A 15,886-nucleotide genomic window follows, 5' to 3' on the forward strand; every position below is an offset into this window, starting at 1 on the left:
GGCCCTGAGCCCTGCTGAAGCTTCCGAGATCGGCCATTTAGAGGGGGCAACGAAGTGGCAGACAGAATACAGTGTATGATCATGTAGAAGGAGTAAAGGCGTGGACTATTTCTCAATGGGCAGAAAATTCAAAGATCCAAGTGCAAAGGGACTTGGGATTGCTTGTGCAGGATTCCCTAAAGGTTAACTTGCAGGCTGAGTCGGTGGTGAGGAATACTAATGCCACTCATTTCGAGAGTACTAGAATATAAAAGCAAGGATAAATTCTGAGGCTCTGTAAGATACTGGTCAGACTGGGTTAGAGAATAGTGAACAGTTTTGGGATCCTTGGTTAAGAAAAGATAGTCATAGTCATAGTCATGTTTTATTGATCCCAGGGGAAATTGGAAAGATGTGCTGGCGTTGGAGAGGAGGTTCACAAGAATGAAAGGGTTAACATATGAGGTGCGTTTGATGGCTGTGGGCCTGTACTCGATGGAGTTTAGAAGAACGGGGGTGGGGGGCAGGATCGCATAGAAACTTATCAAATATTGAAAGGTCAAGACAGAGTAGATGTGGAGAGGATGTTTCCTGTAGTGGGGGAGTCTAGGACCAGAGGACACAGATAGAGTGGATGTGGAGAGGATGTTTCCTATAGTGGGGGGAGTCTAGGACCAGAGGACACAGATAGAGTGGATGTGGAGAGGATGTTTCCTATAGTGGGGGAGTCTAGGACCAGAGGACACAGATAGAGTGGATGTGGAGAGGATGTTTCTTATAGTGGGGGAGTCTAGGACCAGAGGACACAGATAGAGTGGATGTAGAGTGGATGTGGAGAGGATGTTTCCTATAGCGGGTGAGTCTAGGATTAGAGGACACAGATAGAGTGGATGTGGAGAGGATGTTTCCTATCGTGGGGGAGTCTAGGACCAGAGGACACAGATAGAGTGGATGTGGAGAGGATGTTTCCTATAGTGGGGGAGGCTAGGACCAGAGGACACAGATAGAGTGGATGTGGAGAGGATGTTTCCTATAGTGGGGGAGTCTAGGACCAGAGGACACAGATAGAGTGGATGTGGAGAGGATGTTTCCTATAGTCGGGGAGTCTAGGACCAGAGGGCACAGATAGGGTGGATGTGGAGAGGATGTTTCCTATAGTGGGGGAGTCTAGGACCAGAGGACACAGATAGAGTGGATGTGGAGAGGATGTTTCCTATAGTGGGTGAGTCTAGGATCAGAGGACACACATAGAGTGGATGTGGAGAGGATGTTTCCTATCGTGGGGGAGTCTAGGACCAGAGGACACAGATAGAGTGGATGTGGAGAGGATGTTTCCTATAGTGGGGGAGGCTAGGACCAGAGGGCACAGATAGAGTGGATGCGGAGAGGATGTTTCCTGTAGTGGGGGAGTCTAGGACCAGAGGGCACAGATAGAGTGGATGTGGAGAGGATGTTTCCTGTAGTGGGGGAGTCTAGGACCAGAGGGCACAGATAGAGTGGATGTGGAGAGGATGTTTCCTATAGTGGGGGAGTCTGGGACCAGAGGGACACAGATAGAGTGGATGTGGAGAGGATGTTTCCTATAGTGGGGCAGTCTAGGACCAGAGGACACAGATAGAGTGGATGTGGAGAGGATGTTTCCTATAGTGGGGGGAGTCTAGGGCCAGAGGACACATTGTGTATATTTAAAGTGGAGGCTGAAAGATTCTTGATTAATCAGGGTGTCAAAGGTTCCACACAAAAGACAAGAGAATGGAGTTGAGAGGGATAATAAATCAGCCATTATGGAATGGTGGAGAAGACCGACTGATCTAATTCTGTTCCGATATCTTTATGGTGATACGGAATTTTCTAGAATCACTGAACTCTGTAGTGCTGCTGAATCCACATGCGTGACGCGACAGCGACAGGAACGTGTTGGGGTCTGACCAGGGTGGGGGACTGTTGCTGTTCTGTCTGGTCTGAGCTGCTGCTGATGGACATGACTCCCCGAAGTGGCAAGGCTCTCTCCCCCCAGCTCCTGTGTCTCAGTGCCAGAGCCGGAGATGGGCCTTTGTTCCGTCTGCTTCAGAGCTGTCTGGCAACTCGGCTGCGGACTTGGTGTGGTGTTGACAGCATCGAAGCCCATCTTGCGAGACAGGTATCCCTCGCATTAGGGTTACCTTTCTAGATCTTTCTGTCTCTATCTCTGGAGACAGCTTATCTACTGATATCTACTGTAAGCCTACTGACTCTCACAGCTATCTGGACTATTCCTCTTCTCACCCTGTCTCTTGCAAAAATGCCAACCCCTTCTCGCAATTCCTCCGTCTCTGCCGCATCTGCTCTCAGGATGAGGCTTTTCATTCCAGGACGAGGGAGATGTCCTCCTTTTTTAAAGAAAGGGGCTTCCCTTCCTCCACCATCAACTCTGCTCTCAAATGCATCTCCCCCATTTCACGTACATCTGCTCTCACTCCATCCTCCCGCCACCCCACTAGGAATAGGGTTCCCCTGGTCCTCACCTACCACCCCACTAGCCTCCGGGTCCAACATATTATTCTCCGTAACTTCCGCCACCTCCAACGGGATCCCACCACTAAGCACATCTTTCCCTCCCCCCCCCCGCCTTCTTTCCACAGGGATTGCTCCCTACACAACTCCCTTGTCCATTCGTCCCCCCCAGCCCTCCCCACTGATCTCCCTCCTGGCTCTTATCCTTGTAAGCGGAACAAGTGTTACACATGCCCTTACACTTCCTCCCTTACCACTATTCAGGGCCCCAAACAGTCCTTCCAGGTGAGACAACACTTCACCTGTGAGTCGGCTGGGGTGATATACTGCGTCCGGTGTTCCCGATGTGGCCTTCTATATATTGGCGAGACCCGACGCAGACTGGGAGATCGTTTTGCTGAACACCTACACTCTGTCCGCCAGAGAAAGCAGGATCTCCCAGTGGCCACACATTTTAATTCCACATCTCATTCCCATTCTGACATGTCTATCCACGGCCTCCTCTACTGTAAAGATGAAGCCACACTCAGGTTGGAGGAACAACACCTTATATTCCGTCTGGGTAGCCTCCAACCTGATGGCATGAACATTGACTTCTCTAACTTCCACTAATGCCCCGCCTCCCCCTTGTACCCCATCCGTTATTTATTTATTTATATACACACATTCTTTCTCTCTCTCTCCTTTTTATCCCTCTGTCCCTCTGACTATACCCCTTGCCCATCCTCTGGTTCCCCCCCCCCCCACTTGTCTTTCTTCCCGGACCTCCTGTCCCATGATCCTCTCATATCCCCTTTGCCTATCACCTGTCCAGCTCTTGGCTCCATCCCTCCCCCTCCTGTCTTCTCCTATCATTTTGGATCTCCCCCTCCCCCTCCAACTTTCAAATCTCTTACTCACTCTTCCTTCAGTTAGTCCTGACGAAGGGTCTCGGCCCGAAACGTCGACTGCACCTCTTCCTAGAGATGCTGCCTGGCCTGCTGCGTTCGCCAGCAACTTTGATGTGTGTTGCTTGAATTTCCAGAATCTGCAGAATTCCTCGTGTTTACGTATCCCCGTCGCTCGCCCGCGGGACGGAGCTGAGTTGGTGGTGGTGGGGGGGGGGGGCTTTGTTCGCCGGGGACAGGGACGTGTGGTGTGAGAGTTTGTGAGCCCTGCTCTCGCAACTTGAATGTAATGCGGAATCCGCGATTCGTTAACCACAATGTGAAAGACGGTAGCAATGAGTTCCTCTCCGTCTAACAAACCCTCATGGACAGGACAAATCGGAACAGAAGCTTAAGTTACATTGAGTGCCAGAGCAAGGAGGCAAGACATACCGGACAGTAGGTTAACTGGCCATTGTGATTAGGCTGGGATTCTGTCGGAGGGGAGGGGGTGCTTATAAATATGAGAAATTCTGGATATCCAGGGCAACTCACACGCACAAAATGCTGGAGGAACTCAGCAGGTCGGGCAGCGTCTACGGAGAGGAATACACAGTCGATGTTTCCAGGCCGAGACCCTTCTTCGGGACTGGGAAGGAAGGGTGGGGTGGGGGGGAAGATGTCGGAGTAAAAAGGGGGTGACGGGGAGGGGGGAGGAAGAGGGGAAGGAGGATAGCCAGAGGGTGAGAGGTGAAGCCAGGTGGGTGGGAGAGGTAAAGGGCTGGAGAGGGTGGGATCTGACAGGAGAGACGAGTGGACCGCGGGAGAAGGGAAAGGAGGGCAAGTGAGGAGAGGCCAGAGCAGAGAATAGAAGAGGAGGGGATTGTTCTTACTGGGTTGGAGAAATCGATATTCATGCCATCACATTGGAAGGTACCCAGACGGAATATGAGGTGCCCTGAGGGTGGCCTCATCCCGGGACAAGGGGTGGGGGAGGCCGCATCAAGAGCACCAGACACAATGGGCGACCCCGGCAGATCCGCAGGCGAAGAGACGCCTCACCTGGAAGGACTGTTTCGGGGTTGTGGGGTTGTCGGGTGGTCGGGCTAGCAGGGCCGGAAGGTCCCGTTCTTTGCAGGACCTTTAAGTTGATCAAATAAAATCATTTTTCTGTGAGTGTTGTTGCTGCTGACCCGCCTACCGGTTGTTTAATAAATCGGACAGCCTTTCCGGGGTCTTTTAATGAAATCAGGACCAGAACAGTGCAGGAACAGGCCGTTCGGCCCACAGTGTTGTGCCAAACTCATTAAATGAGTAAACTTCTTCCTACACAATATCCATACGCTTCCTAATACTGTATGTCAGCTTTAATATTACTGACGCACGTCGTGAAATTTGTTTTACAACAGTAAATTAGAATGCATAGAATATATTATAAATTACAATTATATACACACACTTTTCCCTCACTCATTCCCTCTCACTCTCTGACACTTTCTCACTCTCCTTCACTCTCTCTCACTCACTCTCTCACTCTCTTTCTCCCTCTCAGACACTCTCTCACACACTCTCTCTCTTTCTCAGACACTCTCTCATACACTCTCTCAAACACACACTCTCTCTTTCTCACTCTCTCACACACTCTCTCTCTCACTCAGACTCTCTCTCTCTCTCAGACACTCTCTCACCCACTCTCTCTCTCAAACACTATCTCTCTCTTTCTCAGACACTCTGTCACACACTCTCTCTCTCTCACTCAGACACTCTCTCTCTCTTTCACTCAGTGTCCACTTTATTGGCTACAGGAATGGAACCCAATGTGGCTTTCTGCTGCTGTAGACCATAAACTTCAAGGTTCGACGTGCTGTGCTGTTTAGAGTCGCTCTTCTGCAAATCACTGTTGTGACGTGTGGTTATTTGAGTTACTGTCACCTTCCTGTCAGCTTGAACCAGTCTGGCCATTCTCCTCTGACCTCTCTCATTAACAAGGCGTTTTCACCCACAGAAATGCTGCTCACTGGATGTGTTTTTTTTTTGTTTTTCACCCCATTCTCTGTAAACTCTCGAGACTGGTGTGTGTGTGTGTGTGGGGGGGGGGCTGATTGGTATTAATACCTAAATGCACAATACAAATATATATTTTATAATATCTTCAGGGATCTGTACTGGGTCCAGTGTTGTTTGTCATATATATTAATGATCTGGATGATGGGGTGGTAAATTGGGATTAGTAAGTATGCAGATGATACTAAGATAGATGGAGTTGTGGATGATGAGGTAGGTTTTCAAAACTTGCAGAGAGATTTAGGCCAGTTAGGAGAGTGGGCTGAAAGATGGCAGATGGAGTTTAATGCTGATAAATGTGAGGTGATACATTTTGGTAGGACTCATCAAAATAGGACATACATGGTAAATGGTAGGGCATTAAAGAATGTAGTAGAACAGAGGGATCTAGGAATAATGGTGCATAGTTCCCTGAAGGTGGAATCTCATGTGGATAGGGTGGTGAAGAAAGCTTTTGGTATGCTGGCCTTTATAAATCAGAGCATTGAGTATAGGAGTTGGGATGTAATGTTGAATTTGTACAAGGCATTGGTAAGGCCAAATTTGGAGTATTGTGTACAGATCTGGTCATCGAATTATAGGAAAGATGTCATCAAAATTGAGAAAGTACAGAGAAAATTTACTAGAATGTTACCTGCGTTTCATCACCTAAGTTACAGAGAAAGGTTGAACAAGTTGGGTCTTTATTCTTTGGAGCGCAGAAGGTTGAGGGGGGACTTAATAGAGGTATTTAAAATTATGATGGGGATAGATAGAGTTGACGTGGATAGACTTTTTCCATTCAGAGTGGGGGAGATTCAAACAAGAGGACATGAGTTGAGAGTTAAAGGGCAAAAGTTTAGGGGTAACATGAGGGGGAACTTCTTTACTCAGAGAGTGGTAGCTGTGTGGAACGAGCTTCCAGCAGAAGTGGTTGAGGTAGGTTCGATGTTGTCGTTTAAAGTTAAGTTGGACAGCTATACGGACAGGAAAGGAATGGAGGGTTATGGGCTGAGTGCTGGTCGGTGGGACTAGGTGAGAGTAAGCATTCGGTAGGGACTAGAAGGGCCAAGATGGCCTGTTTCTGTGCTGTAATTGTTATATAATTCTTATTTAATATATTTTATATAGGTATATGCTCTATGGGCACGTGGCCAAGTGGTTGAGTCATTGGACTAGCGACCTGAAGGTCGTGAGTTCGAGCCCCAGCCGAGGCAACGTGTTGTGTCCTTGAGCAAGGCACTTAACCACACAGTGCTCTGCGACGACACCGATGCCAAGCTGTATGGGTCCTAATGCCCTTCCCTTGGACAACATTGGTGTCGTGGAGAGGGGAGACTTGCAGCATAGGCAACTGCTGGTCTTCCATACAACCTTGCTCAGACCTGCGCCCTGGAGAGTGAAGACTTTCCAGGCGCAGATCCATGGTCTCACAAGACTAACGGATGTCTTTAATATGTGTATGTAAAATACATGTATACATATATATGTATTATCTATCTAACAATTTAATTATTTATTAATAAGTAGCGCAAGAGAGTAAAGCCAGTGTTACTTGTGAGGTGAGGTGAGGTGAGGTGAGATTTTGGGTGGGATTTGAGGTGGGATTTGATGCTCTGACCTGATCTACACTGTTCCTCTGTAGCCGTCAGCCTGTGAGAAGTGTCGCTGTGAACCAGACCGTCAGGTTTACTGCCTGACGGCAGAGTGTGCTCCCGTCTACTGCGTCAACCCGTCCTACGAACCCAACCGATGCTGTCCCGTCTGCAGGCAGGGTGAGTGTTCTCCGGCAGAGCCGCCAGTGTCTCTCTAGCACTTGCCAGGCTCCCTGCGCTGTGGACGTCGTTCCCGGCTGCGGTCAAAATCGCAGCCGGTCTTCCCGCCACCCGGAACGCCGGCTGTCGCGGAGCCAACCAGCCGCCCAAATCTCCTGTCCTTCTTTTCAAAATTGCCCGTGTCTTGGCTCACCCTGTAACCCAATCAACACCCTTAAACCGCATCTCAAATCCACATCCCCAAATACATGCCCCGATCGACACCCCCCCAATCCACACTCCCAATCCGCACCCCGAATCCACATCCCCAAATCCAACCCCTAAACCCACCCCAAATTCCACATCTCCAATCCACGCCTCCAGTCGCAACAGAATTGCCCAGGAGGCAGATTTTGGGAAGGTGCAAAAATAACAAGGTTGTTGTCCTGGGGGACTTCAACTTCTTTGATACCGACTGGCACCTCCTTAGTGCGAAAGGCCTGGGTGGGGGCGGAATTTGTAAGCCGTGTCCAGGGAGGATTCCCAACTCAACACGCGGACAGACCGACTGGAGGAGAGGCCATATTGGACTTGGTGATGGACGACGAACCGAGTCGGGTGTCAGATCGCTCAGGCAGCTTTTCGGAGACGCTGGCCACAAACTCCCTGACCTTGGACGGGGATCGGAGCAGACAGTCTGGGAAAGTATTTTAACCGGGGGAGCATCGACTGGGAACGGATGCACTCAGGGAGGTGAGCAAAGGGGAAGTGGAGATGGTTTGGGCAGCTCTCGCGGAGAGCTCTGGATAGGTTTGCCTCTTTGAGGGAGGGAAAGGACGGTAGGGAGGAGGAACCCTAGTTGACAGGAGATGTGGAGCACCTAGTCAAGAAGAAAGAAGCTTAAAGCACAGTACTAGCCCTTGGCCCACGATATTGCCGTCATCGCCGTGGCTATCCCTCGAGGGCGAGGATGATGGTCTTCGTTCTGAAGAAGTGGCCCACAGAGTGAAGATGCCTGTGCGTGTATTTGTTTAACGTGTACTTGATGTTGCACTCCAAGAAGTACACTATACTTCACAAATCAACCAACTGATTCCAATGGCACGGAAACCACGATGATTGGAGCTGATGGATTTGTTGCAGCCTTCATCCGCCTTCACAGCCGTTGAGTTCAAAGTCACTTCGTCCACCTGTTCCACCATTGAGGTCTTGGTTGGATTGTTCTTTGTCAGGGACCCCACCCTCGACCTCACCGCCATGGGTGACCCTACCAGGAGCACAGCTCTAGACGGCATTGCTCTCGGGATCACAGGACCACACAAGCTTCTCCACCGCAACAAGGTGACAATCCACAAGGACGATGCTGTACCAACTTTTTAAAGTACTCTAAGATTAATCTAACCCTTCTCCCTCACACAGCCCTCCATTTTTCTGTCCTCCACGTGCCTATCCCTAATGCATCTGCCTCTAGAACCACTCCAGCAGGACGTTCCACACACCCACCACTCCCCGTGTAAAGAAACTACTTCTGACACCCCCCCATACTTTCCTCCAATCACTGTAAGATTATGTTTAGCCCCACCCCTGCCCTGCATTAGCCGTCTGAGCTTGTTTTAACGGTCTGTTTTCTTCTTGCAGGTCCCAACTGCTTTGCGGGGACCACCATCATCCCCGCCGGCGTCAAGGTGGAAATGGACGGCGTCTCTGTCTGTTTCTGTCCCTACAAGGACGGGTCCTGGGAGCCCCAGCAGCAAGCCATCTGCAGCCCCCGCGGCTGGAGGCAGTCTCATCACTACACGGCGGGGCCCTGAGGACCGGAGCCCGGGCACACGCCCAGCGCCCGAGTCGTGGGGCACCACAGGCACGGAAGCAGGCCCTTCGGCCCATCGAGTCCCGTGCCGAACTATTCACCTGCTTCCTTCCATCGACCCGCACCCGGACCCGAGCCCTCTGTGAGAAGCAGCATCAGGCCACTCGGCCCATCGTACCTGCTGCACCATTTCACCCCATCCCAAAAAGCGTACTTCTCCAAAGTTCTCTTAGAGGTTGAAACTCGACCCTGCGCCCCCCACTAGCGCTGGCAGCCCGTTCCACACTCCCACCACCCTCTGAGGGAAGAAGTTTCCCCCTCATGTTCCCCTTAAACAGTTCACGTTTCACCCTTAACCCATGACCTCCAGCTGTACTCTGGCCCAACATCGGCGGAAAAGGTCTGCTTGCATCTGCCCCGTCTAAACCTCTCATAATTTTGTATACCTCTACCAAATCCCCCTCTCATTCTCCTATGGTCCACGGAATAAAGTCCTAACGTATTTAATCTTTCCCTTTAGTTCCAGTGACATCCTTGTAAATTTTGTCTGCACTCTTTCAATCTTACTGATATCTTTCAATCTCCTGTGAGGAGATGATGATGACAGTATGACGCAGCGTGCGCGGCCGCTCCGAAATGATATCATATTTGTGAACTAGGATGCCATGCACAATCCTGATTTGATGGAGACAGACGTGAAGAAGCACGGAGGAACATCTGGAGAAACTTCTGAAATGCCCGCTTCGCTGCTGCTGCTACTGTGCGATCGAGAATCTCCGGAGGGGAAGGCCCCAGATCCTTGGCTTTGCCTATTGCTTGTTGCCTGTTGCCGGGGCCAGGGTCGAAGTGCTCGGCAGAGATGGTGCTCGGTGTTCGGTGTTGGAGGCTTGGAGTTTTCGGACGGACTCAAGAGTCGGACTGTGGTCGGTTGCTTCCAGGATGCTGCATCGGCAAGTTTGCGGCGCTGGAAGCTCATGGCAGGAAGAGTTTCTCTTCCTTCTACCATCTGCGTGAGATGATGGGACTTTCAAGAGACTTTGAGACTTTTTTTTAACCATGCCCATGGTCTGTTCTTCATCAAAATACGGTATTGCTTTGCACTGTTGTAACTATATGCTATAATTATGGAGGTTTTTGTCAGTTTTTTTTAGTCTTGGTTTGTCTTGTGTTTCTGCAATATATTTCTGGAGGAACATTGTATCATTTCTTAATGCATGCATTACTAAATGACAATAAAAGAGGACTGTGTGTCCTTATAACCTAATAATAACTAATCTTTCCTGCAGGTAGGTCCCCAGAACTGCAAAGCTCCAAATTAAGCCTCACCAATGTCTTATACAACTTCAAATTCCCATCCATCAGTTCTTGTTGCGCTTGTCAGAGATATTGCATTGTTAATTATGCTGAAGACCCAGAAAAATCATCTGCTGCCCTCCTTCAGTCTTCGGGCCACAAGGAGCTGCAATGATGTGGGTGTCCTGTGCCAGTCCCCAGTTCCACCCTTCAAGGACAAGGGGTAGGCCCCCCAGCTCCATCTCACTTCTCAACAGTAGTAAGGCCGTTCCAACCCACAACAAAACACTGGAGGAACTCAGCAGGCCAGGCGGCGTCTATGGAAAAGAGCCAACAGTTGACATTTTGGGCCAAAACCCTTCGGCGGTCCCCAAGGAAGGGTCTCGGCTTGAAATGTCGACTGTTTACTCTTTTCCATGGATGCTGACTGGCCAGCCGAGTTCCTCCAGCATTTTTGTGCGTGTCGCTGTGGATTTCCAGCCTCTGCAGATTTTCTCGCGTTGGTAATGAGGCCTTTCATCTTGACTGGGTGCCCTGGCTCTGGTCCCAGTCCACACGTCGGACTAATGAGGCAGACTTAAAATGGCTGATTTACTATCCCTCTCAACCCCATTTTCTTGCCTTCTCCCCGTAACCTTTGACTCTCTGACTCATCAAGAACCTATTAAATATACTTTAAATATACCCAATGAGTTGGCCTCCATAGCCGCCTGTGGCAATGAATTCCACAGACTCACCACACTCTGGCTAAAGAAATTCCTCCTCATCTGGGTTCTAAATGGACGTCCTACTATTTTGAGGCTGTGCCCACTAGTTCTTGGCTTTCTGGTACAGGAATCTTGCTCTCCATGTCCATTCTTTCCAATATTTGATAGGTTTCAATGAGATCCCCCTGCCCCATTCTTCTAAACTAGAGTGAGTACAGGCCCAGAGGGATCAAACACTCACTCCTCATATGTTAACCCTTTCACCCTCGGGATAATTTCCGTGAACACTCCGGACATTCTTCAATGCCTGCACATCTTTTCTTAACTAAGGCACCTGAAGCTGCACACAATACTCTAAGGATCGGCCTTTAAAAGCTTCAGCATTACATCCTTGCTTTTAACTACACCTGAAATTTAACTGTTACTGCCAGGCCAAAGGATCTACAATCTCACTTCGTGATTCAAAATATCATTAAGACCTGAATGTTTCATCGCTTGGTCCTGCTGTAGTAACGCAGGATGGTCAGTGTCCATTACCTCCGTCCCATCCCACTACACGTGGAGAGTTCCTGTCGAACGTCCACTCTTTGTTCTCGTCCCACAGGACACTCAGTGTCCATTACCTCCATCCCATTCCACTACACGTGGAGAGTTCCTGTCGAATGTCCACTCTTTGTTCTTGTCCCACAGGACAGATAATGTCCATTACCCTGTCCCATCCCACTACACGTGGATAGTTCCTGTCAAATGTCCACTCTTTGTTCTCGTCCCACAAGGACGGTCAATGTCCATTACCTCCGTCCCATCCCACTACACGTGGAGAGTTCCTGTCCAACGTCCACTCTTTGTTCTTGTCCCACAGGACAGTTAATGTCCATTACCTCCATCCCATTCCACTACACGTGGAGAGTTCCTGTCGAACGTCCACTCTTTGTTCTCGTCCCACAGGACACTCAGTGTCCATTACCCCTGTCCCATCACACTACACGTGGACAGCTCCTGTCGAATGTCCACTCTCTTTTCTTGTCCCACAAGGACAGTGTCCATTACCCCTGTCCTATCACACTACACGTGGACAGCTCCTGTTGAATGTCCACTCTTTGTTCTCGTCCCGCAGGACTGTTAATGTCCATTACCCTGTCCCATCCCACTACACGTGGACAGCTCCTGTCGAATGTCCACCCCTTGTTCCCATCCCACAGGACTGTTAATGTCCATTACCCTGTCCCATTACACTACACATGAAGAACTCCTGCTGATATCCACACCTGCTTGCCTAATGGCTGGCATTTATTGTCAAAAACACAAATAAAAGTTGTTGCAAAGTACATTTTTATTACAAACTACATGTCTGTGTTTTCATTGACTTGGAAACAGCAGATCATGATAAATCAGTTCTCAAGGTTTGGCCAGCCCCAGATTGGTTAAAGTATGTTTAATCTTTGACAGGACAATAACTGCTGGCCCATACTCACAGCCTTGTCTGCTCAGTAAAGCTATAGAACACCACAGACTGTTATTTTTTCAGAGACAGTTCCACGTGTCGTGTTTCAGTGAAAGTGGTGATTGCTCCTGTGTTTTCTGACACGTACCGATGATCTCAATTTGCCAACTGAGTTGACATGTACACACTGAAAGAGTGGGCATTCAGCTTCACAGAGAATTATTTTCAAAATACATTTTGCTTACTTCAAAATCTATGGTATTTTAAAGGAAGTCTTTCAAACTTCCTAATCTTTCACGGATAGTTTACTAATCAGTGTTTGATTGGGTGACGGGGCCTCTGGATGCTAACGTTAGAGGCTAGGAGAATAGAGACATTAAACTTGCACAAATGTTGCCAGTAACCAATTGGCAGAGGAGACCTAGCCATCAATCTGTGCAAAACCAGATCTTTCAGCAACACAGATCTCACAAACAGAGCAGATGTACATAGACAGATCTTTCAAGGGTAATAATTACTGGGTTTGTGGGGAAGTTGGAATAAAGGTGGAAGAGGGCGGCTCTGGTTAGCAGGCCGTTGCTCCGTAGTAATTAATCTTGACGCTGGAGCATGGTTTACAGTAGACATCATTGGTGGGGCTGTACATTCCATGATCACATACCACTGCGGGAGAAACACGGAGACACACAGTTAGAACGTGCAGCAGGGCAGCCAAACACCAACAGGACAACCCAAGTACCACAAAGCCCAGAACCATAGTTTAGTTGCTTCTACGGGACTACAAAGCTCTGTGGGTGGGATGCTGGTGAGTGGCAACTTTGAGGACTCCAAGATGGGGGCTGCCACAGTAGTGTAGTGGTCAGTGCCACTTTATTACAGCTGGTGGCGTCAGAGTTCAATTCTTGTCCTCTGTAGGCAAGTCTGTACGTCCATTCCTGTGTGCGGGTGGATTTCGGCCTGTAGTCCAAAGACTAGGTTAACCGGTCATCGTAAATGGTCCTGTGATTAGGCTAACGTTAAATCAGGAGGTTGCTGGGTGGCGAGCTCAGCTTGAAAGGTATATTTCTAAATAAAAAAAAAAATCCCCCATTTCCTTAGAAAAGAAAAACAGAAGTTAATAGTTGGTTAAGGTGTTTGGTGTGTCATTAGTTAGGGGATTAACCATTAGCTGGTTAATAACATTTAAAGAGGAGCTGGTTAGAACTTTAACCAGCTGTGAGGTAACACTGCAGCTCTGTAAAACCCTGGTTAGACCACACTTGGGAGTATTGTGTTCAGCTCTGGTCGCCTCATTGTAGGAAGGATATGGCAGTTTTAGAGAGGGTGCAGAGATTTACCAGGATGCCGCCCGGGTTAGAGAGCAAGGCTGAGTGGAGGAGGATGAGAGGTGACTAAAGAAGACAAACATAAGAGGCATTAATTGAGTAGACAGCCACAGACCTTTTCCCAGGGTGGAAATGCTAATACAAGATGGCATAATTTTAAGGTGATTGGAGGAAAGTATAAGGGGGGGATGTCAGGGGTAGATTTTTTTTTACACAGAGAGTGGTGGGAGTGTGGAACACTTTGCTGAGGGTGGTGGTAGAGGCAGATACATTAGGGACATTTCAGAGACTCTTAGACACATGGATGATAGAAAAGTGGAGGGCTATGAAAAGTTAGATTAATCTTGGAGGCAGTAAAAAGGTCGGCACTACATTGTGGGCAGAAGGGTCGGTATTGTGCTGTAATATTCTTTGTTGGGGTTCAGCTTGTTCTATATTTTAACTCAGCAGTTAACTTAACTTTCATGTTAGTTAGTGTTAGGTGGTGACAGTTGCACAATTAACTTGGTGAGTAACCAAAATTGATTACCTAGTTGATAACATTTAAAGAGGAGCTGGTTAGAACTTCAACCAGTATAAATGCAGGGAGATTTAACTAGTTCAGCTTTGCCTGGATTTGATGAATGAGGCATACGCCTAGTCATAGGTGTAGAACTAGGCCATTCAGGCCCTTGAGTCTGTTCTGCCATTTGATGATAGTCGATTTACTATCCCTCTCAACTCCATTCTCCTGCCTTCTCCCCACAACCTCTGACTAATCAAGAACTTTTCAACCTCCACTCTAATGTGCCCAGTGATTTGGCCTCCACTTGGCTGAACTAAAGAACTTCCTCCTCATCTCCTTTCTAAATAGATATCCCTCTATTCTGAGGTTGTGTCCTCTGCCGCGACAGGAAACATTCTCTCTACATCCACTCTATCGAGGCCTTTCAACATTCGACAGATTTCAATGAGATTCCGCTCACTCTTCTAAACTCCAGCGAGTAGAGGCCCAGAGCCATCAAACGCTCCTCACAGGTTAACCCTTTCATTCCCAGAATCTTGTTCAATAGATGGCAATGAGACCTGCCTTCACTCTTCTAAACTCCAGTGAGCATAGGTCTGATGGTACTCTGTTTCTGATGAGGGAGATCATGTAATGGGCAGTGGCTTGGCAGGGTAGCTCACCTCGATAGAAGGAACCCCAGAGCACTCCTATATGCCACAGAATCAGGGGAGTTCAAATGCAGCTGGTGAAGGCTGACACCAAAAGTCAATCTTAGCAAGCAATCAAAGTTCTCTGACTTCATCGCATTGTCATCCCTAAGGCCTGACAGGGTCAGTCTGTCAGAAATCTCGAAGCAGATGGTCTTGGTAGAACTGACAATGCCTTGGGAAGACCGGATTGAAGAGGTGTCTGAGTGTGAGAAAGATAAATAGCAGGAGCTGGTAAGAGCAGTGCCAGAAAATGGGGTGGACAGCACGATGTGAGTCTATAGAGGTGGGTTGTAGAGGTTTTACTGGCTGCTCACTGTGCAGAACCTACTCTCTCTCTGGCATTCCTGCAAAAAACCATCAGGGCCGTCACAGAGGCTGCTGAGCGAGCCTCCAGATGGAAAATCAGGTCGGATAGAAGAAGGCAAGAGGTTGCCCAGCAGACAAGATGAAGGAGATTCTACAGATCTGTTAAGAGCAGAAGGACTGCAAGGGATAAAACTGGCCCTCTGGAAGATCAGAATGGTAATCCACGTGAAGAGTCAAAAGAGATGGGGAGACCTTAAATTATTTTTTGACATCTGTATTTCCTCAGGAGATGGACACAGAGTCTATAGAAGTGTGACAAAGCGTTATCAACTTCATGGATCCTACATAGATTACAGAGGAGGAAGTGCTTGCAGACCTGAGGCAAATTAGGATGGATAAACCCCAGGGCCTGACGAAGTGTTCCCTCGGACCCTGCGGGAAGTAAGTGTACAAATTGCTGGGGCCCTAGCAGGGATATTTAAATAATCCTTAGTGACAGGAAAGGTACTAGTCGATTAGAGGATAGCCAAAGTTGATCTGCTGTTTAAGAAAGGCTCTAAATATAAACCAAGAAATTATAGGCCGGTGAGTTTGACATCAGTTGTGGGAAAGTTACTGGAAGGTATTCTAAGGGACTGGATATATGAGTATTTGGATAGACAAGAACTG

General features: G+C 48.5%; 2 protein-coding genes across 2 annotated transcripts in view; one reads left to right on the forward strand and one right to left on the reverse strand.

Moving 5' to 3' along the window:
• Window positions 1-8,946, forward strand: part of LOC140191839 (von Willebrand factor C domain-containing protein 2-like) — a 20,368-nt gene extending 11,422 nt beyond the window's left edge. Inside the window, exons 2-3 of the mRNA XM_072249626.1 lie at window positions 7,027-7,156; window positions 8,774-8,946. Coding sequence (XP_072105727.1) covers window positions 7,027-7,156; window positions 8,774-8,946 — 303 coding nt within the window. The remainder of the gene's footprint in view (window positions 1-7,026; window positions 7,157-8,773) is intronic.
• Window positions 8,947-12,246: 3,300 nt separating this feature from the next.
• Window positions 12,247-15,886, reverse strand: part of LOC140191840 (zona pellucida-binding protein 2-like) — a 131,044-nt gene continuing 127,404 nt past the window's right edge. Inside the window, exon 10 of the mRNA XM_072249627.1 lies at window positions 12,247-13,052. Coding sequence (XP_072105728.1) covers window positions 12,955-13,052 — 98 coding nt within the window. The 3' untranslated portion in view covers window positions 12,247-12,954. The remainder of the gene's footprint in view (window positions 13,053-15,886) is intronic.

Source organism: Mobula birostris, chromosome X (genome assembly GCF_030028105.1).
Source record: "Mobula birostris isolate sMobBir1 chromosome X, sMobBir1.hap1, whole genome shotgun sequence".
Classification (NCBI taxonomy): domain Eukaryota; kingdom Metazoa; phylum Chordata; class Chondrichthyes; order Myliobatiformes; family Myliobatidae; genus Mobula; species Mobula birostris.